This window comes from Trifolium pratense, linkage group LG3, assembly GCF_020283565.1.
Source record: "Trifolium pratense cultivar HEN17-A07 linkage group LG3, ARS_RC_1.1, whole genome shotgun sequence".
Taxonomy (NCBI): domain Eukaryota; kingdom Viridiplantae; phylum Streptophyta; class Magnoliopsida; order Fabales; family Fabaceae; genus Trifolium; species Trifolium pratense.
Window position 1 is genome coordinate 10820472 of NC_060061.1, and position 15600 is coordinate 10836071.

At 33.2% G+C, this 15600-nt stretch overlaps 2 protein-coding genes across 6 annotated transcripts; both read left to right on the top strand.

Annotated features, from left to right (window-relative positions):
- Positions 1-301: 301 nt before the first annotated feature.
- On the top strand, positions 302-15540 carry LOC123914166 (protochlorophyllide-dependent translocon component 52, chloroplastic-like). 4 transcript variants are annotated; one of them, XM_045965194.1, is made up of 7 exons: positions 302-1261; positions 1399-1586; positions 1697-1782; positions 1877-2031; positions 2129-2317; positions 2413-2600; positions 2848-3401. In XM_045965194.1, exons 1-7 carry the CDS (start codon positions 740-742, stop codon positions 3101-3103), a joined length of 1584 nt encoding a protein of 527 aa, XP_045821150.1. In that variant the 5' UTR covers positions 302-739; the 3' UTR covers positions 3104-3401. The 4 variants fall into 4 exon arrangements, with proteins under 4 accessions (XP_045821150.1, XP_045821152.1, XP_045821149.1 ...); XM_045965196.1 differs by lacking the exon at positions 2848-3401 and adding an exon at positions 15468-15525 and having other exon boundaries at positions 637-1261; XM_045965193.1 differs by lacking the exons at positions 302-1261; positions 1399-1586; positions 1697-1782; ... (2 more) ...; positions 2413-2600; positions 2848-3401 and adding exons at positions 6794-7653; positions 8149-8336; positions 8448-8533; ... (2 more) ...; positions 9169-9356; positions 10722-11190.
- LOC123914164 (protochlorophyllide-dependent translocon component 52, chloroplastic-like) lies at positions 11306-15123 on the top strand. 2 transcript variants are annotated; one of them, XM_045965190.1, is made up of 7 exons: positions 11306-12389; positions 12862-13049; positions 13401-13486; positions 13580-13788; positions 13888-14076; positions 14172-14359; positions 14532-15123. In XM_045965190.1, exons 1-7 carry the CDS (start codon positions 11880-11882, stop codon positions 14785-14787), a joined length of 1626 nt encoding a protein of 541 aa, XP_045821146.1. In that variant the 5' UTR covers positions 11306-11879; the 3' UTR covers positions 14788-15123. The 2 variants fall into 2 exon arrangements, with proteins under 2 accessions (XP_045821146.1, XP_045821145.1); XM_045965189.1 differs by having other exon boundaries at positions 11798-12389; positions 13580-13791.
- Positions 15541-15600: the final 60 nt, after the last annotated feature.

Sequence of the window (15600 nt, forward strand, 5' to 3'; positions counted from 1 at the left end):
GAGTATATAAGCTTCACAATTTTGGCCATGAGTGTATTTGAATTAATTAAAAATCAATGTTAGTTGGTACCTATGATACATTTCCTAAAATTAAGGAAACGTGTTTTTAATAATTTGTTTTAAAAATAGAATAAAATGACATTTACAAAACTAACCTTATGACTCAAGTTGGTTTGTACAAATAAAATTGATTTTTTAGTAAATATATAGTAGGAGTAAGCTTACTAACTTACTGCCACGTATTTTTAGGTGGGAGTAAATTAACAACCTCATATATATCTTTCTTGAAATCCAATCAGACATGATGTATGCATACTAACCAAAAACAATGGTCTTTTTCCTCACAATGGACGGTTGATAAAAGTTTTAGCAATTTGATTGAAGAAAATTAGTAAAACAAATACTAATCTCTCCGTCAATTGTTAGTTGGTCCACTAATGATTGATGCTGAACTTGGTAGGGAGGACAACGATTTCATCCATTGCAACTGCGATTAGGAAGAGGTTGAAATAACTTGATGTCATAACTGACTCCGAACTATATTAGGCGGTCTAGTAGGCCAGATACCAGTGACGAAAAAAAATATACTAATCTCTCCTCTATATATCTCTCTCTTGAAATCCAATCACATGATGTATGGGTACTAACCAAAAACAATGGTCTTTTCCCTCACATTGTAGTACGATTGATAAAAGTTTTAGCTGTTTCTTATTCTCTTGTAGTTTGCAGAAAAGGAATAATGGAAGCTATGTCAGCTTTTTCTGTTCCTTCATTTCACATCCCAATAGCACTTGAAACACAAACCCCATTTAAAAAATCCATGTTCTTGAAATCACAATTGCATTCAAAACTTCCATTAAATAGTGGGATCACTTCAAAATTTAAGGTTTTTAGTGAATTATCACCCTCTCCGTTGAAATATTCTAGTAGTAATCTTCAAGTGGATGATGAATCAGAAGTTGAAACAGATACAGAGAAATTTGACTGGTACTCACAGTGGTATGCTTTGATGCCACTTTGTGATCTTGATAAAAGGGCACCTCATGCTAAGAAAGTAATGGGAATTGATGTTGTTATATGGTGGGATAGGAATGAAAGTGAATGGAAAGTTTTTGATGATGCATGTCCTCATAGATTGGCACCTTTGTCTGAAGGAAGAATTGATCAATGGGGTAGGTTGCAGTGTGTGTATCATGGTTGGTGTTTCAATGGATCAGGTGATTGCAAATTCATTCCTCAGGCACCTCATGATGGACCTCCAGTAACTACTCCCTCCGTTCCTTTTTAACTGTCGATTTTGAAGAGAAAAAATTGTTTATGTTGCATTAAACTGATCCTTCCATTGTTTGTTTAGTTTTCTTGTAGTCCTCATTTACTTTTGCATAAATAAAATTGCAGATTCATACGTCGAAAAAAGCATGTGTAGCTGCTTACCCAAGCACAGTGCAGAATGATATCTTGTGGTTTTGGCCAAATACTGATCCTCAATACAAAGATATTATCACAAAGAAAACACCCCCATTCATACCAGAAATTGATGATCCATCCTATAGTAGCTTAATGGGAAACAGAGAAATTGCTTATGGGTAAGATTTTAAGATTAAAAAAGAATGATATTCCTTTCATAGATTGGCCTAGCTTAACATTAATGTGATTAGCATATATGTTTCGAGTTAAATTGAATGTGCAATTTCAGGTACGAGGTACTAATTGAAAACCTCATGGACCCAGCACATGTTCCATATGCACACCGTGGAATAATGAACACTGATCATCCAAAAGGTATGCATATATATGATAAATGTTTTAACTTCAGCAAATTGCTATTTGTTTTATATATGACAATTACATAATTAAAACTTAATTAACTTAACAGATAAACTTGATAGAGAAGGAGGAACACCACTTGAATTGTCAATTGAAGAGTTCGATGTCAATGGTTTCACGGCAGATCAGGGTTGGAGTAAAGGCAAATTTATGTCACCAAGCATCTTTTACGTATATAAACCTGCATCTTCTGATGAAACTAAGGTAGAAAATTGAGTAGCTATAATATGATGCATTATATCATGAAAACTGAGCGGTCGGTTTATATGGTTTAATAGTACATTTTTCTTGTTTTTTGCAGAAATTATTGTTCCAGAAGAAATTTGCTTTGATCTTAATTTGTATTCCTGTTAGTCCTGGTAATAGCAGACTGATTTGGTGCTTTCCAAGAAATTTCGGACAATGGATTGACAAAATTGTACCGCGATGGATGTTTCATGTCGGACAAAACTTGATTCTAGATTCAGATTTATATCTTCTCCATGTTGAGGTAATTCCTTTTATAATTTCCAAATCACTTATCCACTTGAAAAACAATTTAGAAGTTTGATTCATCAAATAATGTTACTAAAATAATTTTGATAGGAAAAAAAAATAATGGATGTTGGTCAAGAAAATTGGCATAAGGCCTGTTTTGTTCCAACAAAATCAGATGCTCTTGTGATTGCTTTTAGAAAGTGGTTAAAGAAGTATGCTGGTGGTCAAGTTGATTGGAGAGGAAAATATAGCGGAGCTCTTCCTCCTACGCCTCCTAGAGAACAACTTTTGGATAGGTAACTCACATAAGATTGCATTTGACACATTGAATGTGAAGTTTCAATTTAAGTCTGGTTACTTAGCAGTATCCACCGGTACATGCAAATCGTATTTTGCTTTGACACAAAACTTAACCTAATCGATATGAATCTCTAGTGTGTATATATTTTGAACATGAATCCCATCTTGAGTCCCGGTTCATATGATGAATCTCGATGCGTTCTTACGAATTCTAAAAAGATCAATGTTATCATATTTGTACAGGTACTGGAGCCATGTGGTGAATTGCAAGAGTTGCAATTTGGCCTATAAGAGCCTCAATGTGGCGGAAGTGGTGCTGCAGATCATATCAGTTGCTGCAATTGGGATTGTTGCCGCAATGAAGCAAGGTGCGGTTTCAGCTGTAACAAGAAATTCAATGGTTGTGCTGGGGGTACTTTCATTCGTATTGTCGCGGCTGTTAGCTCACTTCATATACAAATACTTACGTTATCATGACTACAACCACGCCTTTCTCTGAAATGTGTTTCCTTAGTTATTCATGTCAATCATTGTTATGTATATAATAAAGTGAAGTTGTAATAAAACAAAGCTAGTATTATTGGTGTGATTAAGAGTAGCTTTGGAACATTTGTGTGGCTTAAATATGAGCATTAATCCAAGTAAAGAAGCCATTATAGGACCTGCAAAGTCTCTTATAAGTTCAACTTCCCCATCCATATACTCATCAATGCCATTTGGAGAATTGTTGCAGAATTTTTTGAACAAGGGTTCTTACTTTGAACCTGAAATCCGCTTATAAAAATGCAGTCATACTACACCCGGTTTACTTGTACATTTTATTAAATAAGTTGATCATCGATTATCCAAATTTATCTTGTAATTTAACTTTATGAAGGTCTTATTTATGGCCTATAGTTGTGTACAATTATTCTATTGGTTACTGAGACCATCTCCAATGGTGTAGTACCTATTAGGTACTCATGGTACTTATTAGGTACTACCATTGGAGCACAACACATTTTAGTACTTAATAGGTACCAATTCTAATATAAGAACTCTCTCTCTTCTTTTATATGGGACCCACTTTATTTAATATATTCAAAAAATAAAAAAATCACAACTTTTAAATTGACATAAAAAATTAATGTCAACCATATATAGACGTTGGTAGTCATTGTTTGTTTCTTTTTATCGTTGGAAAAAAAAATAAATACTCCTATCATATAAATCAAAACCAAATTGAAGGATTCTACTCCTCTCAAAATTACCGTTTTATTAATTATTTTAAATTATTTTTTAATTATGTAATTCTTAAAATTTAGCAATATTATTTTAAATTAAATTTAGAATTTTAATTATTTTTTCGAATTATAAAAAAAAGTCCATACTAATTTTGTAATTTTATCATTAATTCAATCAATTTATATTATAAAATAGATAATTAAATATATTGTAATGATGTGAAGTTATTGATGGGACCCATTTTAGAACTTTTTAAGAAATGCTCCATTGGAGGGGTTGAGTACCTATTAGGTACTATTATTAAAAAAATAATAAATTGATGATGTGTCCATGTGGGACCATTTAAGTACTAAAAAATGGTGTGCTTCATTGTGGATACTCTGAAATAAATAGTGATTGAAATATAGAAGTTATCTTATAAGTTCAACTTCGCCCCGAGTTTTGTTACTTAATTTTTTAGTCCTATAGTGATTGAAAATTTACATGGGCGACAATCTCTTCCCGTCACAGTACCTGTGAACACCTCTATTGTGTTCATGTCATATACACCTTTAAAAGTAGACTTACTTTTTTGTCGAGTGAGTTTACTTTTAGATGAAACCCGTCAATTATTTAGAAAAGAAATGCAAAAGATAAAAAGAATAAATCAAATAAATGGAGTTAAAATTTAGACTTAGATGCATTGGGGAACTCTGTAAAACAGGATGCTCACGGTCCACAATTTATTTTTCAACTCACACAAACACTACCATTGTAGAACACCAAAGCAAGAACACCCATCAACAGCAAAAATTTCTTTATATTTGTCCAATAAATATGTTAATATGAGTTTAAATGAATGATCTATGTTAATATGAGCATATTATTGTCGCTTGAAACACATTTATGTTTTCCAGAATTTTAATTTGTCTTATGAACCAATAATAGATCCGTGCGAGGGTCGTAACATTACGAAAATATATTTTTAAATTATAGTTTGAAAATCAAAATTGGTTGCATTTATAAATATTTAAATTGAAAGAAACAATTACATATTTATATATCAGTTAGAATTTATCCCGTGTAAAATAGTTTTTTTGAAATATTTATTAGTTAGAACTTGTTTCACATATGATAATTATTTTGAATTTTTTATCAGTGATAATTTATCCCATATATGATAGTTAAAATTTATATATCAGTTAGAATTTACCTCGTGTTAAATAATTTTTTTGAAATTTTTATTAGTAAGAACTTGTCTCGCATATGATAATTATTTTGAAATTTTTATCGATGATAATGTCCTGTATATCATAGTTAAAATTTATATCAATTAAATTTTATCCCGTGTAAAATACTTTCTTTTATAAACTTTTTATTAGTTAGCAAGAAAAAAGAACAGCAAGGTTAGATTGTGAAATTGAAGCGAGAAAAATGAAGAACAAATAAAAAAGGAGAGAAGATGAAATAAGAAGTAAGTGATCATGTTGAGTGAGATATTGATTAATATAAAAATATGTTTAATTTGAAATTTAAATATCATAATTTGCCTCCAAAAAATAACTCACGACAACTTACAAAATAAAGGATATTGTCACATGCATTTTAAGTGGCTTAGATGTCTTAGTTACAAAAATCAATTTTCCACTCAAAAAGAGACAAATGGCTCGTGTGGCTTGATTAGAATGCAAATGCTAGTTTGAAAAAGCATTTCTCACAATGTCCCAATTGCCTCATGTGGCTTGGTTGGAATAGCAAATTGTGTGTACTTTTAGTCCAGTTATATCAATTTTTTGAACATCAATTATCCTCATTTAGGACACATGACAACAAATTAAAGTAAGGATATTTTGGACTTAACCAACAATCAAATCAACTGATTAGATTATACGTTGCAGCTTATTTTGACATATGACTTCCAATTTATGATTGTCCATCATGTGCTGCACAAATGTGGTTCCAAGAGGGAACTAAATTAGTCTTTTCTTGTTAAAAAAAAAATAGTCTTTTTCAAAATATGTTAGGGACTAAATTGACAATAAGTGAATCAAATTAGGAATCAAATTAATAGTAAGTTGGTAAATTACAGAAAATTAATTGATAGTATAAGTAGTTAAAGATGAGGACCAACTTAACAATATAATAAGATACGAAACCTTTATAAAATATCTATTTAAGAGTATCTTATAAGACAAAGATCAATTTAATGATGAAGCAATCCATTTGCTTGAAGTTATAAGTTACTTATGAAGCCTCAATACTTCAAAAATGCGAAGTATCGTTTCTGATATGTACTCGATATCGATATTAGTTCAATACTTTTGATATACGTATCGAAGAAGTATCATCAATTAATATTATTTTTTTAAAAAATATAACCAATACGCGTCGGATACTTCTCCGATACGCGTATCGAAAAAATATCAGGCAATTAACGCTCTTTGATGATGGAAACGTATGAAATGAGACCGATACAATTCTGTTTCCTCTTAAGTATTGAATGTTAGAGTATGATGTTACCAACCATGTCTTTTTTGTGTAGTACGTTCTTTTTTTATAATTAAATTTAGTTGTTTTTCTGGTTGCCAAAAGTTGAACCCTGAATCTCCAACTCCTTAATCCTTAGTTCAACTAGTTTAATCCGTTGAGCTATCCATCCCACCCTTTTTTGGGTAGTACTTAACTTAAATATGTAATTGTCACTCATTTGCTCAATTTGAGTAATTTGAATGTTAATTTCTTATCATTATCGATTTTAGTTATGTTTATATATTGTACATTTATACATATTTAATTTTAAATTTAATTTTTAAATAACGTATCCCGTCCGTATTGTATCGGGAATTTTGAAAATTTTCTCGTATCTCCGTATCAGTGTCGTATCGTATCGGTATCGTGTCACGTATCGGGGCTTCTTAGCATTTAGTAGTAATTTTTTATTTTTTATTTTGAAAACTAACCATTAGTAGTACTAGACTACTAGTAATTGACTGGCATTGTTAGTTTGCTCTTGTCCATTAAGAGCTCCATGCTTCTTGGTCACACACGTCGCCTCTTGACAATACATCAAAGTGATAAGGTTCTCATTAACTTTGTTATTTTTTGGTTAGCTTCAATTGCAAATTGGTTGAAGAAAATTAGTAAAACTATACAAATCTAATTTCTTTTACTCTCTCCTATATATATATATCTTGAAATCCAATCACATGGTGTATGTGTACTAAGTACTAACCGTACACAAAACACGGACTTTCCCCTCACATTGTACGTTTGATAAAAGTTTTAGCTGTTTCTTCTCTTGTAGTTTGCAGAAAAGGAACAATGGAAGCTATGTTAGCTTTTTCTGTTCCTTCATTTCACATCCCAATAGCACTTGAAACACAAACCCCATTTAAAAAATCCATGTTCTTGAAATCACAATTGCATTCAAAACTTCCATTAAATAGTGGGAACACTTCAAAATTCAGGCTTTTCACTGCCTTATCACCTTCTCCATTAACAGAGTCCAGTAGTAATAATCTTCAAATGGATGATGAGGCAGAAGTTGAAAAAGGTTCAGAGAAATTTGATTGGTACTCACAGTGGTATCCATTGATGCCAATTTGTGATCTTGACAAAAGAGCACCTCATGCTAAGAAAGTGATGGGAATTGATGTTGTTATATGGTGGGATAGGAATGAAGGTGAATGGAAAGTTTTTGATGATGCATGTCCTCATAGATTGGCACCTTTGTCTGAAGGAAGGATTGATCAATGGGGTAGGTTGCAGTGTGTATATCATGGTTGGTGTTTTAATGGATCAGGTGATTGTAAGTTCATTCCTCAGGCACCTCGCGATGGACCTCCGGTAACTACCCCCTTTGTTCCTTTTTAAATGTTGCTTTTGTAGGGAACAAACTGTTAAGTCTTGATCCTTATTAGTAGTCATTATATTGTTGTTATGTGGCTTAGAAATTGAATAGTTTTTATGGTGCTTTCCTCGCATAGCAATTGGCTAGAACCTATGAAGCACAGACACAAACACTAAACATGACACTTACACATTACATCAATAACAATTTGAAAAAATGAAATTATTGAATGTAACTATATGTGTTGGGGTCGAGTCAGTATCCAGCAACGACACATGTTGGACACCGAACTTGATGTCAATCTGAAGTGTCGGTACTACATAGTCCGGAACACATTTAGATATGTAGCTATGAGCCTATGACCATCTAAATTTCTTCTACTTGCAATCCCTATGTAATATAGATAGATGTGTTGCAGTAAATTGATTCTTCTATGGTTTGTTTTGTTATCTTGTCATCCTGATTTAATTTTGCATTAAAAAAATGTGCAGATTCATACTTCGAAAAAAGCATGTGTAGCTGCTTACCCAAGCATAGTACAGAATGATATCTTGTGGTTTTGGCCAAATACTGATCCTCAATACAAAGATATTATAACAAGGAAAACACCCCCATTCATACCAGAAATTGATGATCCATCTTTTACTAGCTTAATGGGAAATAGAGATATTGCTTATGGGTGAGATTTTAAGACTAAAAAAGAATGATATTCCTTTTGTAGATTGGCCTAGCTTACCATTAATGTGATTAGCATATATTTTTTTGAATTAAGTTGAATGTGCAATTTCAGGTATGAGGTACTGATTGAAAACCTCATGGACCCTGCACATGTTCCATATGCACACTATGGAATAATGAACACTATAAAACCAAAAGGTATGCATATATATGACAAATGTTTTAACTTCAGCAAATTGCTTGTTTTATATATTACAATTACATAATTAAAACTTAATTAACTTAACAGAGAAACTTGATAGAGAAGGAGGAAGACCCCTTGAATTGTCAATTGAAGAGTTTGATGTCAATGGTTTCACAGCAGATCAGGGTTGGAGTAAAAGCAAATTTATGCCACCAAGCATCTTTTATGCATATAGTGATCCAAATAAACCTGCATCTTCTGTTGACACTAAGGTAGAAAATTGAATAATTATAGTATGATCCTTTATATCATGAAAAATACGAGGCCAATTTTATAACGGTTATATAATATCATTTTTATTGCAGAAATCATCGTTTCAGAAGAAATTTGCTTTGATCTTTATTTGTATTCCTGTTAGTCCTGGTAATAGCAGACTGATTTGGTGCTTTCCAAGAAACTTTGGACTGTGGATTGACAAAATTGTACCGCGATGGATGTTTCATGTGGGACAAAACTTGGTTCTAGATTCAGATTTATATCTTCTCCATGTTGAGGTAATTCCTTTTATAATTTACAAATCACTTATCTTGTTGGAGAACAATGTAAAAGTTTGATTCATCGATTAATATTATTATATTAATTTTGATAGGAAAAAAAAATATCGGATGTTGGTCAAGAAAATTGGCATAAGGCCTGTTTTGTGCCAACAAAATCAGATGCTCTTGTGATTGGTTTTAGAAAGTGGTTGAAGAAGTATGCGGGTGGTCAAGTTGATTGGAGAGGAAAATATAGTGGCGCTCTTCCTCCTACACCTCCTAGAGAACAGCTTTTGGACAGGTAACACTCATAAGATTGCATTCGACACATCGAATTTTCAGTTTAGTTATATTTCAAAAATAGTGGCAAGTTTCCTTTAACACGTGATGTTTTATGTATGGCTCTCGGTATCCTCCGATACATGTGAATCGTTTCTTGATTTGACAGAAAACTTAACCTAATCGATATGAATCTCTAGTGTGTATATATTTTGAACATGATTATGATGAATCTCGATCCTTTCTAACGAATCACTATGTATAACCTAGTGTGGCCAGCTTTTTGTTGTGAACTTTGTATAGCTAGTCACTTTTCTTATGTCGTTTGATTTATGACTTGAATTTTGAATTATTACAGGTTCATATATCATATATCAACTTGAAATTCGGGGAATTTAGGTGAAAGAATAGGAGAAAATAATAAGGAACAATAAAATATTATTGATAATGATGTCAATAACCCTAATTACAATATTTACATTATTTATATTAATCAAATAGTATGATACTACCTTGGTATTTATAACCAAGTGAATACATTTAAATCTAAACTAAATCCCTTTATTATAGGGCTAAGAATAAACAAATCAAATCGAGATATTTTCTCAACAAATAATATTATAATATTTTCTATTCTAACACTCCCCTCAAGCTAAAGCTTACAAAGCTTTAAGCTTGTTACAAAATTAACCCTGAAAATAAATTAAATCCATTGATAGCAAGCCAACGAAGAGCAGCAACCAAAGAAGCAGCAGAAGAGCGGCTGAAGAGATGAATCCATATCAAATTAAGTAAAAATACCCGCGGATTGAAATATCACAAACGGGGGCCGCGGATTAAAGAATCACAAACGGGTAACTGTGGTTAAAGGTAAGGGGACCCGCGGATTAAAGAATCACAAACGGGTAACGAGATTAAATGTAACGGGGACCCGCAGATTAAAGAATCACAAACGGGTAACGGGATTAAAGGTAACGGGGACCCGCGGATTAAATAATCACAAATGGGTAACGGGATTAAAGGTAACTGGACCCGCGGATTAAAGAATCTAACAAAATAAAAAAAAAATTCAATGACGGCTAGGGTTTATACGAAAAAAAGGTTAAGTAAAGCATATATGAACAAAAAGGTAAGTAAAACGAAGAATAATCGAGATTTTTATTTGTAATGGATCTTATGATTCATAAGAAGATTCGGTTCATGATTAGAAAAATAGGTCTTCTTGTTCACTATTGGAATATGATATTGATAACCATGGTTTTAAGTGGAGAACTGTACTTATGTCAAGCTTAAACCGAGAATTCTAAATAGACCGATGTTACTAAATCATTAATTGCAATGCATATTTGTACCATGTTCTTAATTAAAAATTATCAAACTTGAACAGGTACTGGAGCCATGTGGTGAATTGCAAGAGTTGCAATTTGGCATATAAGAGCCTTAATGTGGTGGAAGTGGCGCTGCAGATCATATCAGTTGCTGCAATTGGGATTGTTGCCGCAATGAAGCAGGGTGCAGTTTCAGCTGTAACAAGAAATTCATTGGTTGTGCTTGCGGTACTTTCATTTGCAATGTCGCGGCTGTTAGCTCACTTCATATACAAATACTTACGTTATCATGACTACAACCACGCCTTTCGCTGAAATGTGTTTCCTTAGTTATTGATGTCCAATTGTTATATGTGTATATACATAGTGAAGTTGTACTAAAACAAAGCTGGTAATTATTGTTACTTAAGAGGAGCTTTGGAACATTTGTGTCGCTTAAATATGAGCATGATAACAGCATGAAGAGATGAGTTCAATTATTTGGATTCCTGTTTGTCAAAAAAAATAAAAATTATTTGGATTCCTGAAGCAAACATGTTGCAATAAAAGTTGTCATACCTTTCTGCTATGTAGCCCACAAACTGTCATGCACATGCACATGCACATGATTTCTTCACACCCACAAACTGTCATGCTCTTTTACAAGTTATAGCTCACAGGTATGGGTCAACCCACGAACCCGTCACCCAAATCAACCCAACCACATTGGAATCCAACCCAATCAAGTTTGGGGCTAACTCGAACTAATCCATTTAAATCCAATGATGTTTGGTTTGGATAGCTAGTTTGATATTGAACATGTGAACTCGCAAACTCAATGACCGACAAAATTGAGTCTAAACAATGAATATTGTACTCCTTGCAAATAAAGGAAGGAATAATGGAGTCCCCGTGATTTAGCTCAGTTGGTAGAGATATTCTATTTTATATGTAGGGACCAGAGACTTTAAGGGTGAAATTTCTAGCTGCTAAGTTAGTAACAAAAAAAAAAAGAAAAGAGGAAGGAATAATGGCGCAGCAAATGGACAATAAATGGTGAGACCAGCATGCCTAAAGAAGGAATAATGGCGCAGCAGATGGACCTGTGGCTGTAGGGATGAAAATGGTTTTTCACTCTTATAAAAATGTGAACTTCGAGATGCATGATCTCTTATAAAAATGCAATTAAGTGTTGTCACTTTTTTCCGTAAGCTTTGCAGAAGGGAACAGTGGAAGCTATGTTGGCCTTTTCTGTTCCTTCACTTCACATCCCAGTAGCAATTAAAACACAAACCCCATTAAAAAAATCAATGTTCTTGAACTCACAATTGCATTCAAAACATTCATTAAGTAATGGGAGCACTTCAAAATTCAAGCTTTTCACTGCCTCATCACCTTCACCGTTAACAGAGTCCAGTAGTAACCTTCCATGGGATGAATCAGAAGTTGAAGCAGATTCAAAGAAATTTGACTGGTACTCACAGTGGTACGCTTTGATGCCACTTTGTGATCTTGACAAAAGAGCACCTCATGCTAAGAAGGTGATGGGAATTGATGTTGTTATATGGTGGGATAGGAATGAAGGTGAATGGAAAGTTTTTGATGATGCTTGTCCTCATAGATTGGCACCTTTGTCTGAAGGAAGAATTGATCAATGGGGTAGGTTGCAGTGTGTGTATCATGGTTGGTGTTTTAATGGATCAGGTGATTGTAAGTTCATTCCTCAAGCACCTCGCGATGGACCTCCGGTAACTACTCCCTGTTCCTTTTTATCTGTCGCTTTTTTTGAAGGGTATTGTTGCAATATGACAAATAATTTCACCAAAACTAACACAATTTATTGTTTTCTTAGCATGTGCATAAATGACCTTTAACACAACAACTAAAAAGAAAGATAGAATGTACTATTAAATCTTGACACTTACACTTGCACACTGACAGTGATAACAATATGAGAAAAACAAATGATTGAATGTAACTATATGTGTTGGTGTCATGTAAGTATCAGGCAGCGACACGTGTTGAACACCAACTCGCCAGCAACCTGAAGTGTCGGCATTACATAGTCCAAAACACATTTAGATGTGTAACTACCACCAACTTAATTTCTTCTACTTGCAATCCCTATGGAATATAGATGTGTTGCATTAAACTGATACTTTCATTGTTTGTTTTGTTATCTTGTAGTCCTCATTTACTTTTGCATAAACAAAACCGCAGATTCATACGTCGAAAAAAGCATGTGTAGCTGCTTACCCAAGCACAGTGCAGAATGACATTTTGTGGTTTTGGCCAAATACTGATCCTCAGTACAAAGATATTATCAAACGGAAAACACCCCCATTCATGCCAGAAATTGATGATCCGTCATATACTAGAGTAATGGTAAATAGAGATATTCCTTATGGGTAAGATTTTAAGACAAATAAAAAAATATGATATTTCTTTTGTAGATTGGCCTAGCTTAATGTGATCTGATTTTGGAAGATGAAAATAGAACATTACATTACATATTTACATTATGCATCCCATGAGCATAATTTGCATGTCAGACCTTAAGAAAACACAAATATGTTTTTAGACCTTATAAAATATCTAATTAGTCTTCGCATTTTACAAAAAACATCTTGTTTATAGAAACTAAACTTAAAAGATCTGTGATTTTATATAGACATAGACTACAAACATATTTAATAAAAAAAAGAAGCATGTCATCTGATTAGCATCTTTTTCTAATTAAATTGAATGTAAAATTTCAGGTATGAGGTACTAATTGAAAACCTCATGGACCCTGCACATGTTCCATATGCACACTATGGAGTAATGAACACTGCACAACCAAAAGGTATGCATATATATGATAAATGTTTTAACTTCAGAAAATTCCTATTTGTTTTTATATGAAAATTACATAATTAAAACTTAATTAATTTAACAGAGAAAGATGATAGAGAAGGAGGAAGACCACTTGAATTGTCAATTGAAGAGTTAGATGTCAACGGTTTCACAGCAACTCGGGTTTGGAGTAAAAGCATATTTATGGCACCAAGCATCTTTTACAATGTGTTTACATCAAACAAAACTTTATATGATCCAAATTACGCATATAGTGATCCAAATAAACCTGCATCTTCCGTTGAAACTAAGGTAGTAGTAAGTAGTAACAAATTAAGTAGCTATAATATGATCCTCTATATCACGGCGGCCAGTTTTATAATGGTGTTATATAATATAATTTTTTTGCAGAAATCATCGTTTCAGAAGAAAATTGCTTTGATCTTTATTTGCATTCCTGTTAGTCCTGGTAATAGCAGACTGATTTGGTGCTCTCCAAGAAATTTCGGACTGTGGATTGACAAAATTGTACCGCGATGGATTTTTCATCTGAGACAAAACTTGATTATAGATTCAGATTTATATCTTCTACATGTTGAGGTAATTCCTTTTATAATATACAAATCACTTATCCTGTTGGAAAACAATTTAGAAGTCTTATTCATCAAGTAATGTTACTAAATTAATTTTGATAGGAAAAGAAAATAATGGATGTTGGTCAAGCAAATTGGCATAAGGCCTGTTTTGTGCCAACAAAATCAGATGCTCTTGTGATTGGTTTTAGGAAGTGGTTGAAGAAGTATGCAGGTGGTCAAGTTGATTGGAGAGGAAAATATAGCGGCGCTCTCCCTCCTACGCCTCCTAGAGAACAACTTTTGGACCGGTAAATCACATAAGATTGTGTTTGACACATCGAAGTTTCAGTTTAGTTATATTTTCATATGTCAAGTTTCAATTTAAGTATGGTTATCAGTATTCACCAGTACATGCAAATCGTATCTTGCTTTGACACAAAACTTAACCTAATCGATATGAAACTTATCAAATTTGAACAGGTACTGGAGCCATGTGGTGAATTGCAAGAGTTGCAGTTTGGCCTATAGGAGCCTCAATGTGGTGGAAGTGGTGCTGCAGATCATATCAGTTGCTGCAATTGGGATTGTTGCCGCAATGAAGCAGGGTGTGGTTTCAGCTGTAACAAGAAATTCATTGGTTGTGCTGGCGGTACTTTCATTCGCATTGTCGCAGTTGTTAGCGCACTTCATATACAAATACTTACGTTATCATGACTACAAACATGCCTTTCACTGAAATGTGTTTCCTTAGTTATTGATGTGATGAAATATCCAACATTGTTGTGTGTGTGTAGTGAAGTTGTACTAATACAAAGCTAGTAATTGTTGGTACTTAAGAGGAGCTTTGTAACATTTGTGTGGCTTAAATATGAGCAGAATAATAACAACATGAAGAGATTTTTTTGAAGAACAACATGAAGAGATGAGTCCAAGAAAATTGTGATTTAGTATAAGTAATATGACATAAGATCTAATGATGTAGAATCATCCGGATGTATTAACTATTTACATTTTATTAATTAAATTTCAAAAATGAAAAATTTCTGAAATTGAAATCAAATGTTTTATTGAAGATCAAAGGAATCATGAAACTATGATCCTATGCATTTAAATCTTTAATTACCATGTGGTGGATGGATATCCATAAAGGAACTGGAATCTATTGAAATCTAATCTATTGAAATCTTTAATTACCATGTGGTGGATGGATGGATATCCATAAAGGAACTGGAATAAATGGAGCACAGGGGAAATTGAGGGGATCCAAATTCCCAATAAGGAGAGAAGTGGAAATTTTATTAGGGAGGGAGATTGAGATCTTTAATTGTCATGTGGTGGATATCCATAAAGGGTGGCATTTAGTATGGTCTAGTTAAAATTTATGTGGGAGATTGAGATCTTTAATTGAACAGGTAGGTACTGGAGCCATGTGGTGAATTGCAGAAGTTGCAGTTTGGCCTATAAGAGCCTCTAATTTTTTTGCTAGGGAACAATGGAAGCTATGTGGGAACCAAAATGGGGTCTGTTAAACATGCACACAAAAAATGTG